The sequence below is a fragment of the Aythya fuligula genome, chromosome 8 (genome assembly GCF_009819795.1).
Source record: "Aythya fuligula isolate bAytFul2 chromosome 8, bAytFul2.pri, whole genome shotgun sequence".
Classification (NCBI taxonomy): Eukaryota; Metazoa; Chordata; class Aves; order Anseriformes; family Anatidae; genus Aythya; species Aythya fuligula.
Window position 1 is genome coordinate 26,723,018 of NC_045566.1, and position 27,316 is coordinate 26,750,333.

The window sequence follows — 27,316 nt, forward strand, 5'->3', positions numbered from 1 at the left end:
CAAGAGGTAAAAAGCTAATGGTTTGCACAAGGCCGTGGCTGCTGCTGGCCGTGTGTGAGACAAGGCTGAGGAGCAGCGTCCCTCCCTGGTGAGCAGGCCGAGGTACGCTTCCTCTTGCAGGGCCGTAGTTTTGAATTTCACTTTGTTTTGCATAAACTGGCTGTACACTGAGAACCAGACTTGGATGTTCACATCATATTGAAGTGAACGTGGCTTTGATGTGACTTCTGAAGAGTCGCTCCACCTCTGTCTGACAGAATTAGTCAGTGGGAAGCGGCCATGTTGAGCCAAGCGCGGGGGGCATCTCCTCATGTGCCTCCTGCTAACGCTCCAAATTTATGTTTTGCTGTAGGAGAGTCAGAGTTAGTGAGCCTTCTATTTTGACTATGTGAATGGATGTAGTTGTTGCAGGATGTTTTGGAATATAAAGCTTTTATTTTTAATGCGTCATAGCTCGCAAAAGCATAAATGTGAATCCTTACTCAGCGTCTAATTTTCAGTGCCTATTCCTGGTCATGTTGTGTGTGGACAGGCCGCGCAGCCCTTTGTACAGTTATTTGTTGTAGAGCAGTCCCAGCCATAGAAACTTCGTTCTGGATTTTGTATGAGCAAGGAGTGCTAATTTTGTGCTTGAAGCTAGGATCCAGTTTAGCCTCATTCAGAGGTGCAGAAGCACCTGAGTGATGTGTTTGAGTCCTTGCTGTGGGAGAGAATGGGGAACACATCTAGGGTTAAATGGGTAAAATGGGTGAAGCTCCTCTGAGTGCAAAAGAGCAAGGCAAAAAATGCTGTTCTTGTGCCTTTTCAAATTGAATGTTATGGACATTCATATGCATGGGTACACTGTAATTTTGGAGCTCAGAATGGCTCTGTATTATAGGTTCCCGAGTTGTATTGGGCATGAAACTAGAGCTGTTAGGAAACTCCCATCTTTTTCTCGGTCATTTTGTTGAAAACCAGACATTTTACTGGGGATAGTTTGATTATTTTGATGAACTTGTTTCAAAATTTGGATCGTGTTTCTGACAACTCAGCCTGTCTATAACTCAGACCTTCCCTATGGAGTCAGAAATAAGCCACGTCTGAAGAATTTCTGCAGTGCATTAGAAACAAAGAACTGAGATTTCATATGGGAGAAGTAGAAAATCTTTCTCTGCCCCTACAAAACGTTGGGGCAAATAAATTTACACATTGATGGTAAATCAATTCTAGTGTGACCAGAAGTGTTAGTTTCATATATTTGTTTGCACAATTGTGGTGTGTATCCTGACATTTTCTAAGAATGCTTTTAAAACAAAACCCACACACAAACAAAACCCAGCAACAACAAAATCCTTGAGTAGAAACCATAATATTTACAGACAGTGAAGTTTTAAGTTGTGCTTTAATAGGGGTGTTCAATGAGCAAGCGTCACTTTGTATTTTGTAGAAGTTGCATCTGTTTTCAGGTATTTTAACCTTAAAAACATTGTGTGGTTAATGGTTTTTGGTTCTTAATTGTTTTCAGGTAGAAGAATAGCAGCCTCTGCCCAGTGTTTTCTTTTATGATGCTAGTGTGACCGCTCTTCATCACCTACTTCTGCACAACACAGTATTTCTGTTGAGATATTGACAGCTGTTGCAGTGATGCCCATTTCCTTGTTAATGGGTTATCTGTTTTTTGGATTTTGATAGAAATCTGCTTTTTGGCTTTCTGTCACATGAGTTTTCTCTTCCTGGAATGCCAGACCCTCTCTCTTCCCGGAGCAGTGAAAATGACTGGTTGCCTTCCGTTTTCTCTCGTTATGGTTCCTTTTCGGCATGTTCCTTTAAACACTTCTCTGGCTTCTTCAGCTTTGTGTTTTTTTCTTTAGGGAGATTTTACATTGGTTCTTGAAAATCTTTTCCTCACAATTTCTAACACTTGCTTTTGTTTCTGTTGTATCGATAGCTGCAAAATACAATTTGGCAGTAAATTTGGGAATACCATTTGCTAGTACCTTAATAAAATTCATATTTTTGTCCAGATTTTCATTCTATGTTCTTCAAACAACCATAACTAGTTATAAAGAGTAAGCCATACTTTGGAGTGATTACACTAGATAAGCAAGAATCCCTTTAAGGAAAAGGGTTTGCGTGGGTGTAGTAGTTTGATGTTGTGTGTGCTGAGAAATAACACGTTGAAACAGGAAAGGGATATTTAGTTCACCAGACTTGCCTCTCTCTTTTTTCAATAATCATTAAACCTCTTTTCCTGTTATTTTGCCAGTCAATATTCACCCATCTGTCAGGAGAGATCACCTTGTCAGCTATTGAATTTCCAGTGAACTTCCCGTAGAGCCTTGTCTCGTACAACTCAGCATTCCTTGCCCGGGTCAGTGCTGAGACAGTCAGATTTGTGGAGGCAGATCGTTCCTTTGTATATAAACCACAACTCACCTGCTTTAAATAAGCAATATATTTTAAAAATCTTTTTCCTTTCTGACCTTTTGGCTAATGTAAAATAATTTTAAGGTTTTTATTCTCTTGAATTTTGAAAACTTCTGTCTAGTTTATATTGCAATATTTATTTTTTAGGAGAATTACAATGCCTGAACCTTTAATTACGTACATGACAGATTTATTTGTATTCAATTTTTTTTGCCTTTTCTATTAAACAAAACCAGGTTTTCCACAGTGTAAACTTTTACAGTAACTTAAACGAACCCCAAACATGTCTTCAACTGGGGCAGTATAACCTATTTCACTTTTGAAATTGTTTTTTAACAAATGAAACTTGATTCACTTTGGAAGCATTTCTACTTCCATTTAGGCTCTGTAGTTTGCAATTCTTTTGTGTGGTTTTACTTTGTCATTTTCCTGTGTGAACATCTCATTGTCCTCCCTCTGAGAGATGTACTTTTAACTCTGTGAGCTTTATGATCAGTCTAGTCTTGTAATTAGAACTTCAAAAATAAATGATTTTAATTGTAAACTTTATTCACAATGTCCATGGCACAGTCATTGCTATACCTGAATTTTAATCCTACTGGTACAAACTTTCTCAGGAAATTTTACTTCAGTTTGAGAATTTGAAGTTGTAAAGACCCATCCTGAAACTCTTGGGAAGTTCCGGGGACGTTGTTGCTGCGGGTATGGAAATTGCTACTGGGTCTCATTTTGGCTTTTTTTTTTTTTTTCTCCCTTTCTCTTGCAAATAAGACTTGCCAATCTGAAAGTGCTCAAAAAAAAAAAAAAAAAAAAAAAAAAAAGAGGAAATCATTTGTGACATAGAGGATGTGCTAGGTAGGGTACTAGTTGGTTCTTGTACTGACAACAAAATCTCTACGTGTACGTGACCAAATGCTCTCCTCTACCCTCCCTAATGTTCTCCTTCTATTGTACATAACCTTGGGTCCTTATGTGAAGGATTATCTTAGAACGGGATCTCCTAGACTGATGCTATCGGCTAAAATTCAAAAAAGCTTATGAGTTCAAATTAGTAGCTTCTTTTCCTATTTGTCTAATAAAGATGACCTTTACTTCGCGAGCAAATCCTGAAAAGGGCGCTTTCATTTGTCATTTGGCTCCCTCTTCTGGTCAGCGTTTGGAAAAGTTGTAATGAAAACTAGATAAAAAAAAAAAAAACTTTCAGAGCAGTATGTAAGAAAATCTGATTACAATTGCATCCAGGTCCAACTTAAAACTACCACATGACCTTATTTTAAGTCTGATTTAATTGTTTTTAACTTGTGCTGAAACTTGTAAATAAGAAATTTACCTGTGCTTTCTTTTTGCTCCCATTACCTCCATCAATACACAAGAACCGAAGACCACATCATGGGAAATTTGTGCAAGTCAGCACTCAGTATGTGGCACGGCCAGAATTTGTGTCTACCTGTATCATTTGCTGTGATCAAAATAGGATTATTTTAATGCTTTCATTCTTAGAACTTATCACAGTTTTTCTTTCTTTTTTTTTTTCAGGTTATAGAAACACTCTCAAAACTTTCCCGCACACCTATTGCAATAGCAACAGGAATAAGGTATGTTTTTGGCCTAGTGAGTGGTGGGAATAATGCCTCTTGCATGGTGTTCCTTCGAGTAGCTGTTGGAGGCCATATAGGTAGACTAAGCATTTTAACAAGAGTTGGGATGTTCAGGCAAAAGAAGTAGAAATCTGTCTCCCAGTTTATCTGGAAGTGGATGATACATGAAAGCTCTGAAGGTTATCTTCTGTTTCTGGTACATTTACTGAAGTGCCTGAAGCCTTCTCGTGATGAAACATGGCGTAGACAAATAAGCAGTTACTATTACAGAACCTGTCCGATAATTGTGATGTGGGTTGTAAGTTGGACTCATAATCAGTGTGAAGGAGGAATGGACTTTTTCCCGTTTCTGCCTTATAGAAAACAGCAAAGCTGCCCAGTTGGTGCAATTGTTGTTTTCAAAACAAACAAGAACAAACACAACCAAACAACAACAACAAAAAAACAACAGACAAATGCAACTAAACCTAACCTCATGAATGTAAACACAGGCTGTGAGAGAAGGTGAAAGAATGCATGCTTTAACTTGGGGATTCTCCATCTTTTTTGAGTGCTTTGATTCAGCAATCTTATATGTGAATGGATGGTGTTTCTAAAACAAAACAGCTCCTCTTACTCCCAATTTCCAGCCAGTCCTGTAATCCACTTACTATGTTAAAAATTCAGAATTCACAGTAAAAACTGTCAATAATATGTGTTAGTGATGATATATAACCCCACTATGCAGTAAGGTTTTTATCAAGTATCAATACATACAACCAAGACTAAATATATATGTTTACTGCCCATCAGAGAAAGAAAACAATATATAACATGGTAACCTTAAAAGTAATCTGTGTGAAAATATTAGAAACCAGACCAAAAACACTTTGCCACTAGACTAATGCTGTCTATAACTTAGAATATTTTTCTTTCTATAGACCTTTCCCTACGGAAGAAAGTGTTGATGATGAAGATGTCTACAAAGGTCTTCCGGATTTAATAGAGTATGTCATAAATAATTTAGTTAAATGAAAGATTTTTTTTTCAGTTGCACACTGTTTTAATGGTGTTGTAGAACAGTTTTGATGAGAATGGGGAATTTATTTCTTTTAAAAACATTTGGTTAGTCATTATGATGACCAGGAAGAACTAATGATGAAGGCTTATCTGAATGATTGTGATAAATTTGTATATATAAAGAAGCATGTTTTATGGAGGGTTCTGGTAACAAAGTGAATCGTGACTTTGTGTTTCAATAATTTGTCTGAACTGTGAGAATGCTTTCATAGAATTCTCAGTTGTAAGGAACCCAAGGAGAAGGTCTTGATCTTGGAAAAAAAAAAAAAAAAAAAAGCAATGAAATTCTCTGTATAAATGCGTTTGACTTTTTGGGTAAGTGCTTGCAAGATTATTAATTGCCAATTTTTTTATTGGTTTTGAGGCACACATGAGATAGACGTGAACATTCTGTATAGCATTAGCTGGCACCTTTAAAGATCTGTTAGGAATCATGATGGATAAGCACACTGTTAGTGCATACTGTCCCAAAACTCAAAGTTCACTAGTGCTCAAATCACTGGTCTCTATCTCTTTCCACACAGTATGTTGCTTGCTGTGATGTTGTGAAGTAGCTGCTGGTCACACCATGGTTTCCTTTCTTTTCTGGGAAAGGGAAAACCCCACCACACTCTGTGTTAGTTGACCTACCACCTCTACAAAGAGCTCTCCTCTCTTGCAGCTGACTGGCTGTCTCAGCTGCTTTTCACTTGGTGTAGCTAAAAGTGTAGCATCTACCTTCCAGTGATGTCCTCAATTATTAGATGTGGTGGTGTTAGTATTATCAGCAAATATTTTTAACAGTTCTTAAATAGGTATACAAATTCGCTACTGAGGTGGTCTTTCATTTAAAAAAAAAAAAAAAAAAAAAAAAAAAGTCAACAGGTAATACCAAAGAAATTTAGATAGGTAGGTTATCTTTTTAATCAATACCAAGTATGTCTTGCCGAAGTTTGATACTTATAGGCTGTCACAATTGTGGAAGAGGTACCCTCTTCATAAAAAGAAATAAGTGCTAGTGAATGATGCAAGTGGTCTACATTTTTTTTTTTTTTTTTAGTTTCACTTAATTAGTGAAGCGTATTTGACGGAAATAGTTGTCTCTGAGTCTAAATGGTGTCTAAGGAATTTAGAATGGATCTAAGGCCTTCCATCAGGGCTGTAATAGTTAAATGTTTCTATCCCCTTTTGACCTTTTTACCAGCTTTTGTTCTCCAGAGCGTATGTGGTAAAATGGAGTATGTCTGTGCTGCATCTAAAACAGCTGCTGATGCTTAATGGGAAATGCTAGTGCACCTTCATCGCTGCTGTACGCTGCAATGCCAGGCTAACCTGGAGCACCTGGGTGCCAAGGGCATGGTATCCCTTGGAAAAGGAAGGGGTGTGTGCAGTATCTCTGTTGGATCCTGTCAGTATTTTTTATCATTCTGTTCATTGGAGCTTCCAATGCTATTTTATTATCCTCCAGATGTCCTTTATGGAAAAAAAGAAAACACATTCATGATGTATTTGATGAGAAATAAGGAACTTGCTTAGTTTGTGTTTATTACCCTGACCACAGACGTGATGATTTGGTCTAGAATTTTAGTTGTCTGAGTGGAAGCTGCGTTGGTACCAATTCTGATTTATGTTGACTCGTTCGAAATCACGGGTCTCTGCCAGCAGAGCTTCTGATGTACTTGAGCACCGACCATCCGCCAACAGAAATGGTCATCCTTCCTAATTCTAGCTTTGCATCTGAGTGATCCAATCCTGATTTTTTTTTTTTTTTCACTCTGAAGGATTTCAATGTTCTTTTAAAGCAACAAAAAAATCCCCAAATTAGCTGCACATCTGATCGATTTTCTGTATTACTATGACCAGACTACCTGGAGTATCTTTTTTTTGTAGAAATACTGTAAGAAATATGGGGACAGGACATTTTATGGAGTAGGTACAGTCTTAGTATGAAGTAGGCAAAACTCCTACAGGACTGACTCTAATGAAGCTGAATTAGCTGAGGGTAGAGTTGGGAATTGATTTTCATGCTGAGGTATTTCTGAAGTCTGTGTAATAGAAGAACACTGCTTCTGATTACCCTCTTTTGTTAAACTGATTTTTCAATTTGAAAGGTTGCTTTTAATTTTGGGTAGCTGAAGGCTGCTATGTGATGATAAAAAGCACTAGGTTATGGCACGGAGGTGCAGGCTCTCAGCTGCTTGCTCCACAGCGTGCATTTTAGCCCAGGTAATTTTTTCTCTAGGCAGGAGGGCTGCTGTGCCACTGTCCCACATTGTGGCAGGATGCCAGGCAGTCAGGAGAGGCTGCTCCTTGCCTCTGGATGTGGTGGGAAAAGGGATGAAGCTGAGAGTGTAGTTGGGTGGTACCTCCTGACAAAACTGTCCTGACAAACTGCTTTTCGTGCCTGGTTGAGCTTCTGTGCAGTTATAAATTGATTCAGTCTTCAGTGTTGTGTTGATTTCATACAATCATATTTTAAATGCATTGAGAAAAGACAATTAATGGACTTAATTTATTGTAATGGATTCTTTTCATTAGATAATTTTATTAATTAATCTGTTTACTGTAGAAATTTTCCTATAAGAAATGTTCCCTTGCAGAGCTGACATGGTAATTAGCCTGTGCTGCACAGCTGCTTTTCCTTTTTCAAATTATTTTCTTTTTCAGTGAAACGGGTGTTGATGAAGATGAGGAGCTGTACGACTGTGTCTATGGAGAAGATGAAGGCGGAGAGGTTTATGAAGACCTAATGAAAGATGAAGCAGCACAACAACCTGTATGTTTTCAAATTCCTAGCTATTTTGAACAACAGTAGTTTTATTTTTTTAAGTTTGACGTGTGAAATTACCTCTTCATAGCTAGTTTTACTGAAACTTTGCTCATGCTTAGCTGTATATGGAGCTGTAATGTGCAGTGCATTATCTCCTACATTGCAGTCTCTTTTTGCAAAGGCCTGAACAGTAACTATGGCAATTTTTTGAAAGAAATGTAACTTCTTACTGGAAGTGACTTATTGTAAGATTGCCGTTATGAATAGTAAGATTTACCAGATACTTCAATTAAGACCAGTTACATTAACTGCTTACTTCTTTAAGTGTCTTTAAAGTGTTTTACTTTAAAAAAAAAAAAAAAAAAAGATATGATGGCGTGAAACACTGTTGTTTCAGCCGTGATTCGGATGACTAATCTTAAAAAATGACAACTGGTAATTGTTTCATACCAGCATGAAATGTTTATTCAACCACATGCTTTTGTTGATAATCAGATTGGCTTTACTGGGAATGGTAGCTTCTTTGTTTTCCAGACTGTCATAAAAAAAAAATAATAAAAAAATCTAAACTTGAGCAATGAAATGTACGCCCTAATTGAGGGAAGCTCTAATGCTGTTGTCTGCCCTTCCTCAGAGATGTACTTTCTTCTTTCTGATCTGGGAAATGTTAGTCTGTGTCCATGGCAATATGTGCTTTTTACAGTACTTCAGATCTTTTTCTTTCTCCTTCATACTCTGCTTCATGTTTCCTTATATTGGAAGCTTGCTTTTGGTTTTCCAAATAGCTTTTCTTTAATATAGTTACCTGAAGAAGTGAAAAATTCTCAAGATCTTACTTTTTTTTTTTTTTTTCCTCTTTGTGTATCCTTTCAATACAAGTATAGAAGATGGCTAATGCAATTTGGATTTTGTGCTTTTACAGTTACTGCTATCTGTTTTAAAAACAAAACAAAAACAAGTTTGGGAAGAGCACTGGCTTGTTTTCATCTCTATTGTAATAATAGGATAGTTTTGAGTATAAAATGTTTTCAAGTCTGTTTTTGTGCTAATACAGTATCCTTCAACTACTGAACATAAATCAAGGATAAGGGAAACGTGTTAGTTTTTCACGTTTTGCTGAATTCTATTTAATTGCAAAATTTGAGGCTTTTCAATGAAAGCCAAATAAAAATAGAGCTGAAAAAAAATGGATCTAATGAAGTCGCATTCACTTGCAAGTACGATGTTTTAGAGAAGTGTTTGAATTGCAGGAAATGTTTACTATGATGTTGTTTTTATTTTATACTGAAGCTCGATGGCAGTAAGATTTGGATTTTGTGTAGTGGGTGTGGGTTTTTTCTACAGTTGGTCATGTCTGACAGTTGGCAGTTTGTACACTTGGATTCTTTCTCCCCTGTGACAAATGTTACTCTTGCCTATCTGTGTTTCTAGCAAATTGTTATATAGAAATCAGAACTTTCATGCTCTAATTGGGTTGCATCTTAGCCTAGATACTTCCGATTGAACAGACTTGTATTTGTTTCTAATAGGAAGTAGATAAAAAATGAAAACATGGTACAGCTAAATATTTTTGCACAACATATGAGGAATGGAGATGTTAAAATTGCTTTGCTCTGGCAGCTTTCTCGAGTGTGGTAATTATTTCTGGTCTGTGATAACTTCATCTCAGGTTTTTAAATGTACTGCATGCTAACATGATTTAGAGCAGTTCATTCATTTGAATCCTATACTAGAATTTCTTGCATATGAAAAAGATAAGCACAGGACAGTCTTCAAGTACATCTTTAGAATAACCCCAAACTTTTACAAGTCCATAATAGCAGCCAAAATGCTCTGCATCTCCCTCATCCTTGATTTATCACTGTTATCTTCCAAAGCAAACTGTTCCTTATATTTTCTTTAGCAGTAAATGACCTTCAAAGGCATTTTTTGCCTTTCACTTGTACTGCTGTTAGCACAATTTTTTCCTTTCACCTTTGATTTACTACATTCAAATTCGAGAAGTTTGTGGTGTGAATAGAAAATTGGTGTGTTAATTTCTGCCACAAGTACATATGGGGATGACCTGTTCAGGTTAGGTCTGAACCAAAGTCAGTCCTTTTAAGTGGAATCCTAGGATTTTGTTTGCATTTCTCATGTGAGTTGTTGAACAACAAATACCCACGTTTTGCAAATGGATGTATGCTCCTTTTGGGTATAATGAATTTTGTATTGATGCAAATACTGCAAGGGTGAAGGTGAGAAATAACTGGAAGCCTTGGTAGTGTCAAGTTCCAGAACTTGATTGAGATTGTGTAACTGGGACAATACCTCCCCCCTTGCCTTAACAAAGAATTTGGGAATAAACGATAGCTTTTGAGATGTGGTTAATCAGAGAATGCTCACAAAGTATGTTTCTGGTAGTAATGATGGACTGCTTTTTTATTTTGTACAAAATGGTTATTTCTATATCCATCCAATAAGGACAGCACTTGTTTGGTGTGGGAAAACTGATAACTGCAACAGTTCAGTTTCAAAGATTAATTTGAGAGAGAACACGGCACCTGGTAGAGCGAGGAGCATGTTCAAGTTGCAGGAGTTACTTGTAGAGTCACAGAGACAAACCCAGAAGGGTAAAGGAGACAAGTCAAAATAGCAAATGGAATAGCAAGAATTACCAGACGAAACTTCATGTGCCTGTATGACTCGATAATTGGTATGGAGCTAACATATATTTCCTTCTCTTCATTGGTAGCCAAATATCAGGCGAGCTGTGTGGGGTTGATGGGCAGTTTAATAGTGTTTAGCTATTTGCCATGATGTGCTCAAATTGGCTGACAGTGCAGAGAGGGAGTGAAAGGACTATAGCTCTTGGCCATTTTAAGAGATAATTTTTATTATTTCATAGTCCAGAAGTTTTGCCATTGCTGGAAGAGAAAGTCATTTGCTCAAATGTTGAAAGTCTTCTTTTGGAGTGGAAAGGACTGTAATATTAAATTGTTAAATTCTTTCTGACTTCCTTTGTGCGTGAGTAATAGCAGGTCTTCAGGTCTCTTCTATGTAGGGTGTGGATTCCCCTCCCTACACAGGGTGAGAAAAGGTAAGAAAGGCACCTGCTTTCTTGCAGCTTGGAAGGATGTTGTAACTGGTAGTTAGGCTTCAGGAAGGATGTCACATTGCTATTACTTGTTATGCCATTGCTTTTTCTTTTCTTTTTTTTTTTGAGAAAACATTTTGGTTCAATTATTACTTCTGAGACAGGTCAGGTCTGTGCTGTGTCAGGTCTCGAGGCAGACCTGTTTGTCTCCAGGTATTTTTAAGGCTTGCGTGACATGAATGCTTCCATACCTGCTTCAAGATATCTAATTTTTTTACTGGAAATGAGATTTACAAGTTACTGAAGCTGTATTGCTGTAAATCTGAACTTCAGTAAGAATGCTTGTAAACTACTTTTATGGTATCCTGTGCTGGTAATTACTTGAATTTCCTATCAGTCTGATTTACACAGAAAAATCCCAGTCTCATTCAAGACAAGCACATAGACATGCAAGAGCTGGACTTAGAGGTCTCTATTTCCTGGTTTGAAGGCACGCTCACATTGTGTCTGAAGAGAAAGCTCCCCTTGAAAACTAAAAGGGAAAAACTGTAAATGAGCGCAGGGATTACCCTGAACATTTCTATAATGTAAAGTTACTTACAGGAGTTAGTCCCATTAAGTTTAAAAGAACTACTAACTGCTCAATATTTTAAATAAGATTTCTTAGTCTGGATGTAAGTTAAATGCGACCTTACGTTTCAATTTCTGAAGTATATGCAGACAGCTGAGCTCTCTGTCTAAACATTAACTTTTCATAATATTCCTTTGATGTGGAATTTTAGTAAAACTCTTCAAGTCATCAGCTAATTGAACATTAAAATATTCTTGGTTATTACTATCATCTTTGGAGGCTGCAGTACTCAGAAAATTTCAGGAAGCAGTTATCCTAATTGCTTAATTTTAAACAAATAAATACATTTGTTATCCATTAGGTGCCTGTTAATGTATTCGACTTGTATTTGTAAGTATTTGACTTCATTGTAATTGCAGAAATACACTGAAAATGATATAAGAAGCTGTTGTCTCGCTGAAATAAAACAAACTGAAGAGAAATACACGGAAACTCTGGAATCAATAGAGAAAGTAAGATACTACTAACTTGCGGTATCGTTGCATATGTGTTTCTATAGCATTCTAGAATATGTAACAACATAGCCAATGTGTGTATGTATGTTTTTCCCTTGCAGTTTTTCATGGTGCCATTGAAAAGGTTTCTGTCAGCATCAGAGTTTGATACTGTTTTCATCAACATTCCTGTGAGTAATTACACATTTAAAGAAGAGTTATAAGATGCTTATCTGATCACGTTAGTGTTACATGTTACGGCATAAACTGATTATTTGAAACAGTGCAAAATACATTTTGTAGCTATTAGGTTACTTAAAAAAGCATATGCAAAATATTTTTCCCTGTTTCACAGAATAGGCCAAGAGAACAGTAATATAGTACCCGATAGCGAGTGGTTAAAAGTTGCAGTATTTTTGTCTTGTAGAGGATAATTTATAGAAGATGGGTTGACTTCTAAAACATGCCAGTATTTTTGTGACTGTACGAAGCTTTGACTATTAGATTGCCTACCACCGGATGTTGCAGAGTACTTTCAATAGGATTTCTGTAGGTACTCTGCAAATCCTTGTACCTAGCCTGGATCTGTCATCATTGAAGCTGTTTTAAAGTTAAGATAACTTAATTCTGGATTCTGAATCTGGAACTGGACAGGATAAGCAAATCCTCTGTGAAGTATATAGGAGATATCTTGACTGAAATCTGAAAGGTTTCCTGTGATTATTACTTTGTCCCACTTATTTCTGGCCTACTCACAATAGTGTGACAATTTTTACATACCTTTTTTATAGTTCATATAAGTATCCAGCAGATATCTTTCCTTTATCTGACTTGAAAGGAAGACATCAGACACGGTCTGAAGCTTCTCTTAACACAGACAAATGAAAGGACTGTTCTTTTATGAGGCAGACTGTAAAGGAAGGATCCCCAAAGTGAGGCCCACAGACCACATCAAACCTTTATCGCCTGTAAAAGATCATCTTTGTGTTGGCTGTCTCTGGCATATCCTGCAGCCTCGCTGGGATGTGGGAGGGGGTGCTGGGGATTTTTATTCAGTGGAATCCGGACTGCAAAAATGTTTTTAATTGCTGTGCTAACATCAACCTGACAGCAGCTAAATTATGACAGTTGTTAAACTGATGAATTACAGGATGGTAGCTGACATCTTGCTGTATTTGTTCCTGTGTTAAAGTTTCTGCCACAAACCTGAACTGCTAAAAATTCCTCCTCTTTTAATGCTAGTCCAAAATACTGCCATGGCTATTAGTAACCTACTTGTTTTCTTGGAGTATGTCAGTCAGCTGCCTTTAGAGAACCCTTTGCTTTCAAAACCAAATTGACATTCCATCCTACGCTAATGTTTTTTCCTATTTATTGTAAATGAAGCCCTGTTGCAGCCTACCTAACTTCTTGTAAATCTCTTTGCTAAGGCTTCAGAAAGCCACAAAGCTAGCCAATGTGATATGCTGCAACGCACTGGGATGTAAAAAAAAAAAAAAAAAAAAAGGGGGCTTATGCATTGCACACACACACCGAAAGGTCAGCCTACTCGCTGCTCCTTAAAGAAGTGTCAGGGAATCAGATGAGAGGAGGAAAAAGGTCAAAAGCTGTTCATATGAAATTAGGAAGATGTAAATGGCTGTATTCAGGTTGTTTTACTTTTCATTATCATGATTAAGTATTCTGCTCTTACAAGACCGTGGTTATTTCTAACTCCAGTAACATTTCATAGGCACCTAACAACCTTAAATGTAGGGCTTGCCTAAGCCAAAACCACGTGCGAGTGCTTTCTGTGCTCAGACCTTATCTCTGCAGCAGTTCCTCAGCAGGAAGGCTGGAGGGCAGTGGAAGCTTGTTTTAGAGTAAAAATAGCTGTTACAGAGCTCTACAGCAAACTGTGATGTGGAGAGCAGAGGTGGTGGTCTCAGAACAGGACGGATTTGCTTCTGTTTAAAGGTTGCACCTTACAACCTTCAAATTAAGGATTGGTACTTTAGCGTGGTGCTGTGTTCCTTATATAGACTGTGAGAGATGCTTGCTGGATAAAATTATCTGCTGGTGTCAAAAGGTACTTTATTTTTAAGGATAAAAACAAAACCACCAAAACTCACTGCTCTAAAGTGAGTGCCTTTCATCAGGGCTCAGAATTGGAAGATTTGTCCTATAAAACGTGTGTACAGCTCTGTACTTGTGCGTTACCTGTGCATATCCATCTCTCTGTAATAGAAGCATTTATATATATGTCTCTGCATGAATTTGAATTGAGACATATGCAGACTTACCGAGGGAGAGAGAGGGAAGTATTTATAACATACTGAAGTACTGATGCTTTCATTAACTTCTAATGATGTTAACATTGGTTTAATTTTAAAAGTTAAATATTTTCAGTGTAGATATAGGAACAAAACGTCTTTGAGCTTCTAACATTTATATTTCATGGCCATTGCTTAGCTGAGTCCCTGTGCACTCCTGAAAAAATGTGCTGTTGTAATATATTCGTCTGGAAGCGTTTCTGTGATAACATTTTTGTATGCTGCAACGTAAGGTTATGAGGGATACGGCTGTACAATTGCTGGCAACTGAATGTGATTGGTTTTTAGTTTCTGCTACCTCAACTGTGATGTTGTGATTGACCTTATACGTACTCACAGTTGACATCAGTGTGAAGTGAAATGCTTTCACTTTATTCAGAACTCACTGTTGTGTGTTCTTGTTATGTATCATTTACTGCATTAACTGTTTTTAGTTTTTTTTTAATCCTCCTTTATTTTTAATTGCATTGGCTTTCATGCCACTTAATTATTCTGATTTCAGAACTTCTTAACCTGTTTTGACTTTCTTTCTTGTGACTTCTCTGACAGTATCCACATAGTATTAAGGATGATGTAATCTACAGTAGCATACAGATTTTTATGATAGTGAACTCTTCTACCGTGCTTAGGGAGAAAATTTTTTGCAGTGTTCTTGCCTTTCTCTCAGCCATTAGTTACTTGCTGTATTGGGAAACTCATTATGATTGCAGTTAACTTAGCATTAGAACATCACTAATTGACCAATGTAATGTACAAAACTAATTTTTCACAGCTCAGGGACATGAATCATTACTTTATCTTGTCACTAAAGCATTTACTTGACTTGCTTAATTTTAAAATTATCATTATAAAATGAAGATGAATTAACAGTGCATGTTCCAAGCTAGAATAAATTAGTCTTTAATAGGTAGTTCTTGGAGTTGAGTTTTTCTAGTTTCCCTATATGGAAGATGTGGCAAACCTTGAAATTAGGTTCTAATCTCAAATGATCTGTTTACCAATTTATTCAATTAATGGATCTAACACAAAGCCATTTATTTTTATATTCAAAGCTTTAGTTGTTCTATTTTTTAAAATACATTTTTCTCCTCGTTGTTTTTAAGGATTTGGTGAAAATTCACAGGAGTCTAACACAGGACATCAATGATGCTATTATTAACAAAAATGACCAGAACCTGTATCAAATTTTTATTAACTACAAGGAAAGGTAAGGATTATGCACTAATCTTACTAACTGTGATAATCAGTGTCTAATCCATTAAAGCATTTTACTATATTTTTATTTGAATGTTTCTAAAACAGAATTGAATTAAATATCTGGGATACTTACCAAGCTAGTATTTTGTGTTAGTCCTGAAGTCAAAATGTAACTTATTGCTCAATGAGCTTTCCTTTTTTTCTTTTTACACGCAGTTTTGACCATTATGTCAAATGACATACTTACCCTCTCAAGTTGTGCCAGCGGAGATTTAGATTGAACATGAAGAATTTATTGATGGAGAAGGGTGGTCAGGCATTGGAATGGGCTGCCCAGGGAAGTGGGGGAGTTCCCATCCCTGGAGATATTAGAGACGTGTGGATGTGGCACTAAATGATGTTGTTCAGTGGTGGGACTCGGTAGGTCAGATTGATGGTCGGGTTGACTTGTTGCACAGTGCTTTTTTCCCCATGCAAATAACCCTAGATATTTTATAGCATGCACCTGTATTGTTTAACAGGTAAAATGTTATAAAATGGGCAAAATAAAATGAAAATGTATATTAAAGCCATTTCAGGTTAAAGAAAACAGAAGAGGTGGTAACTTGAAAGAAGATGAGGCAGGTGTGAAAGGAGAGAAGAGACTAGGGTCTTACTGTGACCTGCAGTCAAATGTGTGATGGTAAAGTAGATGTGCTTTACCTTAAAACTGTGAAAAACAGTCAGACTGATAAGATAGCCGTGGGAGCGTGCCGTGCCCTGTAGGGTAGTTATCATTTTTTTTACCCACTTTTTCAATTCTTTTTTTTGCCAGTGCTGAACAGCTGTTGGGCTGTATGATGAAGTGGTATGCCTGTAATACTTAGCTGAAAAGCTGTACTGCGAGCTATAGTGCTGGTTTACTGTGAAGTAACCCTTGGGTTATGGTTAAAAATGAGTTTCTTCTGGGACCAGAGTGCAAAAGACCAGTGGGAGCTAATTGGACTTGCTTGAGGGTGATGGGGAAGAAGAGCTGTTGGAATAATAATGAGCTTGTGAAGAACTGGGCAGCATCATCTGGAAAACGCTAGACAGGAGAGTTGTTTTCTGAGGAAGGAGGGTGTCCTAGGCTGCACATAAACAATCTGGCCTTTGGAGGCTCTGTATCTCAGCTTTTGTGTCAGAGCAGGACATACATGTAGTTATTTCCCAGGCTGTTAGACTTTCAGCTGCAGTAGGAGGGTATTAGGGAACAAGGAGTTGTTCTGGAAAATGCTTATTTTTGAAAAGCAGCTGTGAGATGTGTGCTAAAAGGGGAACAAAGGACACCAAGAAGAAACCTCAAGCTCATATTTATTTTGCAAAAGGGAAGCAGTTGGAGGTAGGCCTGGTGTCTTACCACATAGTTACTAAAAGTAACCAGAAGTGGTGTTACATCAGTGTCGTTGTTCTAGTTCTGTAGCAAGAACAAAAGATGAATGGTAAAGATTACATCGGGGAAAAAGAAATTTAGGAGATGCCAGTGGAAAGTCATGGGAATCCCCCAAAAATGAAGTATACAGGAACAACCACCTGAAGAAACATGGAAAAAGTGAAAGGAAATAGCAGTCTGCGGGGAGACTAGCAGAAACACTTCAAGCAGGGGCAAGAAACTTCTGTAATAAAAACAGGCTCTTTTGAGAAGTACAAGTGCTGTTGACAACTACTGAATATGTCTTGAACTTACATGAACTGTTACTTGGATCAGAAGGTTCACAGGATGTGTTACCTGGTGGAAACTGTTGGAGATGGTGCAGTTTGAGTAACCTTTAGATTCTTTTAAGGGAAGATTCAATTAATCCTGTTGAGCCTCTAACAAAATTTGTTAGCTACAGTCTTGGAAATCTACAGTTTTGTACATACAGACTGTTGGTCCTGTAATGAGTCCTGCGTTTATCACAACAGCCACTTGTGAAAGTTAAAGGAAATTGCTATGATTTTACAGTATTTTGAAGTTAGCTTAAAATTTTATTTTTTTCTGCGTATTTGTCCTTATGTTCAAGTTGCCCATTGAAATCTAGCTAAACCTGATTCTTGCATATTTAGGCACTGTTTCCATTGAAAGGTGGTTTGTTACCAATTTGTGAAAAATGGTCAAGGCTTGTCCTTAAATAACAAACGTTCCCTTTATTCTTTATCTCCTGCTTTGGTTTAGATTGGTTATTTATGGACAGTACTGCAGTCAAGTGGAGATAGCCATATCATGCTTAGACAACATCTCGAAGACAAAAGAAGATGTTAAACTGAAGTTAGAGGTATCAGTATTTTCTTGTGTGTATGTATTACACATGTTTTGATGAATATGCTCTGCTTTCATCCAAGTCAAAAACCGTGTTAATTAAAACTGGCTAGACTGATACGTGAGTGTGTGCTTTTCTCTTCTCTTTTCATTTCCTGGAGTCTCTGATCAAATGAATGCGTTAGCTATGCAGAGTCTGGCATCCTGAAAAGAAGAAGTGAACGTGTTTTGCCCCGACAGCAGTAGGGTTAGGATGCTTTTCAGGAAACAGTAACCTTCTGTTTGTGATATCTCTGCTGAGAACATAGAATCACAGGAAGGCTCAAGGTGGGAGGGACCTCCAGGCCAAATAAGCCCCAGTCCCACAGCATCGCAGGGCTTGCTACCTACCAAGAACATCACGTCCTTGCCAGCAGGGCTACTGGCCAGCCCTTAGGGTTGATGTGTCCTTGGCTGGTGTGTCCCAGGTGCAGGACACTACTTTTTTCTTGTTGGCATCATGAGATTCCTGTTGGGCGTGTCCTGAGGAGCATCACCTGCACCTCCAATCTGGTGTTATCTGTGGACGTGTTGTGGATATCCTCCCTGTCCTCTTTCACATCATTGCTAAAGATATTAACTGGGAGCGATTCCAGGACAGAGGCTCAAGGAGCTGTACTTGCAGCTGTCCCCCAGGTTGTGTGGGCTCGTCGAGCCTCATAATCTTGCTAGTTTTTCCATGCATGTAGTAGTTGGTTCATCCGAACCATAACACACCAGCTTGGATATATTAGGGTGCTTTGGGAGATGATGCTAAAAGCCTTGGAAAAGTTGAGGTAGACTCTCCCCATCCACTCACAGCTGTAGCCATTTCATCACAGAAAGCTATGAGGTAGATCAAGTGTTGACTTACCTGTAGCAGGTTGGTGCTGGATGTTCCCAGGTACTTTCTTCTTTGTGTGCCTAGAAATGGCTTCCAAGAGCACTTGATCCATAACTTTTTGAGGCCTGAAGGGAGGCTGGCTGGCCTGTAGCTTCTAAAATTCTCTTTTGCTTTTTTGAAGATGGATGCAGTGCTTGCCTGCTTTGCTGTGCTGATAAGCAATGTCTTTTTTTAGTTCAATTGAATGCTTAATTTCTGTCACGATGTTTATTCCATAGCCTTTCTCATGTTCTTGAAATACCTAAGAACAAATGCATAGACACAGTATTTCTTAGTTTAGCTTTTATTGCCATATCAACTATTCCAGTATGTTGATGTTCTTTATTTCAAGTTTACTACAGTTGGTTGGCCAGTGTATCACTTGGAATTACTATATATGTCATTTGAATACATGTTATTTATCATCTATATACATATAAATAAATGTATATGGAGTTGATATAACTCAAATCTTTAATCTGTTAATGTGCTTTGAACTAGGAATGTTCCAAGAGGGCCAATAATGGGAAATTTACGTTGCGGGATCTTTTAGTGGTTCCAATGCAAAGAGTACTGAAATATCACCTACTGCTCCAGGTATGTGTATGTAAACATATGTATATATATTTTTTTGAGTTTTAAGGGACTGAGAACAAAACAGTGATTTGTTTATGATCAGTGGTTTATAAGAATGAGAGCTAAAAACCTTTATCCAGGGGAGGTGGCTGACATTTCCGTAGATCCGAGGCTTATTTGCTATGAAATAAAATCCAGTCAAGTGCAGATTTCCTTATGGAGATTGTTCTTCAGAGCTGAAGCACATCTGGGAAAGATGAATACACCAGAATTGTTTCCCTAGTATCTGAACCTTTCATTCTTGGTATGTTTAAAATGGTTAGTAGCACCAAACTATAATCATTGTGCTTTTAAATGTGGACCATTATCCCTAAAAAGGAAGCTGAAACCATACTTACAGCATACTTTTAAGATGCTTCTTTGCTGTCATAAATTACAATAAAGCCATATTTATTTTGAAATGCTTGTTGTTATAACCCACAAAGCGTTAGCTTTCACAGTTAGTCCTGTAATAAGGGTGGAGAGTCTTATAAATTTAATTTGATAGCTGTGCCAGGAGACTCATTAGTTCAGCTGCAAAGAAATATATTACTATATTAGACTGTCAACCCTGCTGATGCTTGTAAAATGTCCTTTTAAAAAGATCTACTACTTGCATGTGAAGCATAATTTTGACTCTGTGGAGCAACATACATTTTGTATATTAAATTTTTGAAATATTTCTAAGTCATCAATGTTTAGATCAACAGCAAGTTGGAACAAAATGAATGGTAAAACTGCTTTTTAAAAAACTTAGCTCTGTGTCATAAATTTATCAGCCTGTATATTATGAAATGATGATGTACAATATGTCACTATGTCCTAATGTTTGAGATAACACAAAATAAGTTTGCATTGTACAAGAAATATTTTATAGACTTTGAAAGAAAAAAAAACCAGTAATTCTGTTGGAAATGTAATACGACGTATAAATACATATTCCTTTTTTTCTAGGATTTTAGCAAGTTATTTTGTTACCTAGAATGTAAAATTTTCTTAAATTATAACGAAAAAAAATCTGTTTCCCTAAGAGGTTACCTTTTCACTTCAGAAAAAAAAAATCCAAATGGTAGGCAGCTAAAAAAATCTTTAAACATTTGCATGTGATGTAAATGTGTCTTTTGAGTCAGCTTTATCTGAGTTACAATGAAACAGTAGCTTCTTTTAAGTAGCTGCATAGTTTCTCTGAGATCTTAATGCCAGCATACATCTTTGTCTGCAGACAGGTGTGTGCACTGGAAAGGGATTATGTGCTGTATGGCAGTCAGCAGATGAACTTGCGTGTTTACATGTGCTTTCAGCATGCACATGCTTTAATGATCCGATTGGCAAGTTCTAAGTGACACACAGACCAAATTAACTTCAAAAGATTGTTCATTAACACCACAATCAGTGTTTAGGCTATGCCATTCTTAAACCTTGCTAGTTATCTCTGCAGCAGTCTCCACTCAGTTATAGGTGGTCAGTATGGAGAAGAAAATGTGAATTCTTGGGCTGTGTTTCCTGTTTCTTGGTTTCTTTGGGTGGTTAGGAGGGATGGGGCAAGCAGTAATAGCTTCAGTTGTTGTTCAAACTGTCAGACAGCAGGCAAAAAGCTGTAATTACTCTTGTCAACAGGAGCTGGTAAAGCACACTACTGATCCCATGGAGAAGGCAAATCTCAAACTGGCACTTGATGCAATGAAGGTAAGCATTCCTGTCAATGAAGTATTTATGTCCGTGTTGGCAGTTAAAATGCTAGTTCACAACTGATTTCCTGGAAGAGATGATCTTCACAGCAGGTCAAATAGATGTTTTCTCAAGTCGCTGTGAACTTCGTGAGTACGTTCGGGCAAGTATACAGTTGAAAGCTTTGCTGAAGTCTTTGAACAAATTCAGTAACTTTCTGAAGTAGAGTGTTTATGAATGGAGCTTCCTCATTTGAAAGTTTGGCACAAACAAATGGTTTCTAGAATAGTGGTGCTGCCTTAATATTACCTTGTGTTCCTCTGCACAGTGTAATTTCTGCTTCATTTAACTTTACTACATGAATTGTGAAATTCATGTGGTGAAATTGAGTTTTTCTTCCCTCCCTTGGAGGGGGAAGCTAACACAGCAAAGGGTATGCCTCCTGTTGTAATCTGTATGGTTCATAGAAGATGCTGAAGTCAGAATAAGTTAGTTTTGGGTTCCACATTTTTGGGTCTTATTATGTCAATGTGTGAATGCCCGGAATACAGACTAGCTCACAAAAGAGGTTTTTGGCTCCCCTTTTTGTCATTCAGTTCTGTGGAGTGAATGCAGAGAGAGCCACCAAGATAATCTCCCAGGTAGATGCTTGAAATGGGGGTGGTATAACATTGCTTCCATCTAGTGGCGACCCATGCATGCATCTTGATTACTGGTAATTGGTTAGGAGGAAAAAAACAAACAAACAAACTTGTTTTTTTCCCTCTCTTTTCTTTCCCTTTTGTGTGTGTGATTGTTTTTGGCGATTGGACTCAAAATAAGATTAAGAAACCTCATTTCAGAGTGGTTGTGGCAGTTGTGTCCTGGCTGGCAGAAGATAACCAGCCAATAATAGTAAATAACAGTACAGGAATTAGCATCTCTCATTAAGGTCACAACATTGTTTCCCTTCTCATTTTACTGTATTGTCTCTTAGTAAACTGTCAGAGCAGTAACTGTGCAGTGTAGGTGTGTTGCTTCTAAACGCCCTGGTGTGTCTGCTTGAAAGTAATCTTTGGAAAAAATATCCTGCTAACAAGGTGTTACTGCCACCCTGGAAAGAAAATTCTGGGAGGAAATCTGGCTCTCGGTTTCTTTTTAGCAGCAAGAAGGAGGTTACTTAATTCCTGTACCAACTCTTTTAAGACTGATGTGCTGTATCCTGTCTGGTGTCATTTGGGAAAGCAGCATAATGATTGCAGCTATTCTTGGATTCTGATTAAAAATGTCTTCGCAAGATGCAGCATTTTTCCACCTTCCAAATTTGTGACCATATTGAAGGATACTGTAAAAGCACGTTGTGAAGATCAGAATACCTTTTCTAACTGCTGCTCTCGGCATCCCTGACCTCACCAATTACCACTGCTGCTTGTTCCTTATCTCTAGCAGTAAACAGAGAAACCCCAGTAAATTGTCACCATTACTCAAGCATGTTCAGAGCTTTTTAAAGGCTTTAGTGAAATGTGTACAACATATGTTCTGGTAAGGGGGACCATAATGATCTCAACCTGTGACTTCAGGTAGTATATCCGATTAAAACCCTCCTAAAATGTGTGTAATACCTTCCCTCTGCTGTACAGCACTATTACTGTACAGTAGCTTCTTTTCTCCATCCTAATAAGCACACAGACACGTGTTTATACCTTACATGCTGCTTTTGAGCAGCATTACATATGTTTTCTACTATATGCTATTTTTTACCTTCTGTCTTATTCTCAGGTATTGGATGTTGTTGATTGCTTTTTCAGACCATAAGTGTGCTGCGTAAATTACATTTCTATCTTTAGTTTTGAAAACAGGACGTTAACAAAATACAGAAAATTGGCCCTTTTCTAATACTCAGTATGTCTTCCTCTCTCTTGCTACAAGATTTGGGTTTGAACAGATACAATGAAGAAAGTCGTAAATATGATTTAAGATAAGCAGAGGCTTTTTGCCTTCTATATCTAGGCATACAGATCAGTAACTCTTGAACATGGAAGATGTGTATATTTTAAAATAACTAAATGTGCATATTAATACGCTTTGGCAAATTTATTTTTAATTCTGCCTTTGGCTTAAGTGGACTGTTTTGGATTTTTTCTTCCCTTTTCCTGTTGATGCTCTAGGACTTGGCTCAATATGTAAATGAAGTGAAGAGAGATAATGAAACACTCCGTGAAATTAGACAATTTCAACTATCAATAGAGAATTTGGTATGTGATAGTTTGCATTTATACAATTTTTAATAACTTCTGATCAAATACAATGAAGTACTTAATTTTTTTTTCCAATTTCATATGAGATTATAGTACTCTTGGTGAAATTCAAATGCAAGTATGATTTCCTTGGCCTAGAATGATATATTCACAGAAATACCTGCAGGGATTCTGTAAAATTCCAGTGAATCCAAGCTGGAGGCCTATATGTGTTTAAATGTATTTGTGTAGTTAAATGTTTGTATTTGTACAGTGATTCAGGTGTTTTTGTAATGCAGAGAACGTATCTGTTTGAAGAAATATAGAATGAACTGATGCTTACAGTAATTAGTTCTGATGATAATGAAGAAAAGATGCTTTTTTTTTTTTTTTTTTAAATGGACCTTAAAAGCCCTTTTGTGGGGTGAAAGGAGGGAGTGGTCTAAGATTGGAATGTGCTGTTTTACTGCTGTTGCTCTACTGAATCATACATTCTCTTTGTTTCAGAATCACTCCCTCTTACAGTATGGAAGGCCTCAAGGTGATGGGGAAATAAGGATCACTACATTAGACAAACGTGCAAGGCAAGACAGGTGATGGCATGGCTTCTGGTGTTTGTTATTAAAATACTTGTAAAGTGATGCTCTCGTTTCAGTCTGGAGGTCAGCTTAGTGATCCGTGAGAGCACTCTCATTTCAGTGTGCAATCTTAGAGCATTAGACTGTTTAGCAAGTGAATTTGCAAGGTGATTCATGGGAAGCTAGCTATTACGTTATCATGTAAGATCATCTAAGTCCCTTACAAGTAGTAAGTCTGTAGCAAGAGTACTTCTAGTGTTTCTTCTTTTGGTATTCAGTAGTTTAATTGTTCACCTTGAAAATTTTAAGTGCAACACGAAAAGGTTTATAAGATAAGACATAGGGTGTTGTCTGTCAATAGTGTTTTTAACCCTTTTCATGTTGTATTTTTGTAGGCATATCTTTTTGTTTGATCTAGCTGTAATTGTTTGCAAACGGAGAGGTGATAATTATGAGATGAAGGAAATAATAGATCTTCAGAAATACAAAATTACGAATAATCCCACTACTGATAAAGAAAATAAAAAGGTAAATATTTAATAGTAATTCATGCAAAATGCATATCTTCAGCAGCAGTTCAAACCTTTTAATAAGAGTTAAGAATGTATATATATATAATTAATTTCCAAACTTTTATGTATTAATTGCAAGCAAAAATGAATATTTAAGAATTTTAACTTTGCTTGTTCTGATGTTACTAAAACATTTGAGTAAGCCATTCTCAAGTGAACAGAACAGTATGGTGTTTCCAAAATCAGGATTTTTATTACAAAATGTAGAGATGATTTTTTTCTCCATAATTGACCCATTTATTGCTATTGTTTTCATGCAGTGGTCTTATGGCTTCTACCTCATTCATATCCAAGGTCAAAATGGTTTAGAAGTTTATTGCAAAACTAAAGATTTGAAGAAAAAGTGGCTTGAACAATTTCAGATGGCTCTGTAAGTATATATATATACATATATTTTAAGTAAACTTGTGTTCCTCTCAAGTCTAAGGACGTCACTTAAATTAAGCTGAGCTACTTACATATTTTACTTTTTTTATACAGGCTAGTTGCCGGTTTTATTTGACTTTTTTGAGATCAGTAGTGCTGACTGACATCTTCATGAACAGAGTATTTCCCTGAAACTCCTCTTGGAAAAGAAAGAGGGCACTCTAGCCTACATATTACTTCACAAATTTGCTGCGAAGACTGTTTCAGGAATACTGTCTTAAGCAACCAGGGAAAAACATTAATTATTTTAGCAATAAATATCTAACGTAGTGGTGACTCTTTTCCCCTTACGTTAGTGTTTTGATTAATTGAAATATATTTTTAAGAAGTGATGCTGATGATTTAAGGGAGAGGATTCTGCCATTTTTCCTAGTGGCTTTTAACTAATCTATTCTTTAGTATTTGGAATAAGTCGCTCAGCTTATTACATCTTGTTTCAAAAGGCTGATTTTCTTTGTATATTTTGAACTGAAAGAAGCAGTCTGCTTTAGACTTCTTGAGAAGTTGCTCACGTGTAGCGCTGCAGATTGTATTATTGTTATGCAGCATGAGCTTCATTTCCATTTCTGATTCTTGTTGGAAAGACAAATGTGATTATTGACACCTCAGGTATTCTGATTAAATTTAAAACATATAAACAAGGGATGACAAGGTGATGCTTGCCTTACTAAAAAAAAAAAAAAAAAAGTGCGAGGGGGGAGTGAGATATACTGAGTGAAAACAACAGAATTAATAAAGACTGTTTCGGATGTGATTGCAATGGTATGTGGAGTGGGGTCAAAAAGCTGCTATGAACTGACACAACTGAAACTTGCTTACAAGCTAAATGTATTTATTTAAAACCTTAGTAGGATGACTGTTAATGATGTAAATGTGAATAGAAGGGGGGAGAGCCCAGGCTGGACAGATATGATGAGGCCCTCTAACCGAAGTTCCCATCTTGCTGATTTTAGCAAAGACAAAAATGGCATATTTTGGCAAAAAAAAAAAAAAAAAAAAAAAAAAAAAGGATAGCATAGTGGGGAATGGGAAGAGGCTTTATTTGTATGTGTGCAGAAAGCCAAGTACTTCAGCTTTTCCTGTCTTTCTGACTGCTCTCTCTGCTGCACTTTTTAAAATGTCGTTATTGATATTTACTTAAACACAGATAGAACATGTATGAAAGGCATGGGGAACTTAGGTTTAGCAGCTTTAGCATTGCAGCTATTGATCACTCTTCAGGCTTCCCGTTTCTGACCTGTGTGCAAAAAATCCCACCCAATACAGCAACAAAAGTCAGTTACGGAGAGCAGTAAGAGTGATGTTTTTTCCCCATGAGTATGTCCTCAGATATTCCCAAATATCATTATGGTTGTGTGCAGGTTGCGTGTCTATTTTCACGCCCTCTGCTCTTTGCTCTCTGGTCTCCAGTGCTCTCAGGTGCTCTCCATCACTCTGCATGCAGGGGATGTGCAGCTCCTCCACCACTCCTGGCTGGAGACTCTGAGTCTCCCTCGCATGTGCCTCATCCACCTTCCCTCAGTGCTGGTTGCAGCCGGTGGTTTGGGACCTGCAGGGCTGACAAGTTGATGTCCTACTCTTTCTTCTTGGGCAGGTGGAGTTTCTCACTGAAAAAGAGCATCGTGGTGCCAGCCTTGTGCTGTGTGGATGTTTGTCCCTCTCGTAAACCCATGCCTCTGGGTTAGCGTCTTCCCGTGGGATTCAAGGCTGTAACACAGAGGCAAGGGAACTGGAGCAGCAGGGTTGTTGTGGGTCAGGGCTGAGGTATAACGTGATATAGGGCCGTGATTTGCTTTAGCCAATTCTTCTGTTCCATTTTATTTTACAACCACCTGGATTAAAAAGAATTTGGAGCTTCGGTCCTTCCTGAAGGTTTTATACGTTCCCCCAGTCTGTTATGGGTTTTTCTTTGACGTGATAGCGTATTTCCCACTGCAGCTCTCCCAAAACATACCTGGGTGTACATAGCAATAATTATATTCCTATATGTACCGAGGCACAGGAGTTTGTATGTGGGAATAAACAACACGAAGTATTTTGTTTTGCAGGTTGCTTTGATCTGTTGTTTTCAGGGCTCTCATGGCCTAGTGTGTAGGACAACTGTTCCAATGGGAATCTGTTCTGAAAAGTAGCCATGGTTAGAACCATGCTATTATTCATCATACTCAATTAGCATTGGTACTTTTATAGGCAAGATACTTCTTGTTACTTGAAAATTTTACTGAGACTGCAGAAATGGCACAGTTGAGAGGGGATGGATTGTTAGATACTTGCTTGATTATTAAAAATGATGTTGTTTACTGAGCTCCAGACAGAAATCTCAACGCAGTTTTGTTGCCTTCTTGATAGCATTCTGTAGGATATCAGGTCTCTGTAAGTGTTGATTCAAGAACATAATAAGAGAACAAATTGGGATCTCGTTTTTAAATTAAGAATGAGCCTTGTTTCCACTAGAATGCTTTTTTTTTTTTTTTTGCATAACTGTTAAATAGTATGCCATTTTACTTTTTTTGTAGGTTAGATGTTTGTATCAGTGTACGAGCAACTGTGATTATAGTTATATTGCTGAAAAGGCACTTACTGTACAGATACCTTACTTCAGTTCCTGAACCTGTAAA

At 37.4% G+C, this 27,316-nt stretch overlaps 1 protein-coding gene across 2 annotated transcripts in view; it reads left to right on the top strand.

Moving 5' to 3' along the window:
* VAV3 (vav guanine nucleotide exchange factor 3) overlaps positions 1-27,316 on the top strand; it is a 162,577-nt gene that overhangs the window by 53,351 nt on the left and 81,910 nt on the right. For both annotated transcript variants that reach the window (XM_032192464.1, XM_032192465.1), the window contains exons 3-15: positions 3,946-4,004; positions 4,928-4,993; positions 7,713-7,821; positions 11,882-11,974; positions 12,079-12,147; positions 15,372-15,475; positions 17,639-17,738; positions 19,125-19,220; positions 20,856-20,924; positions 23,054-23,140; positions 23,630-23,715; positions 24,096-24,228; positions 24,533-24,642. In XM_032192464.1, coding sequence (XP_032048355.1) covers positions 3,946-4,004; positions 4,928-4,993; positions 7,713-7,821; positions 11,882-11,974; positions 12,079-12,147; positions 15,372-15,475; positions 17,639-17,738; positions 19,125-19,220; positions 20,856-20,924; positions 23,054-23,140; positions 23,630-23,715; positions 24,096-24,228; positions 24,533-24,642 — 1,181 coding nt within the window. The remainder of the gene's footprint in view (positions 1-3,945; positions 4,005-4,927; positions 4,994-7,712; positions 7,822-11,881; positions 11,975-12,078; positions 12,148-15,371; positions 15,476-17,638; positions 17,739-19,124; positions 19,221-20,855; positions 20,925-23,053; positions 23,141-23,629; positions 23,716-24,095; positions 24,229-24,532; positions 24,643-27,316) is intronic.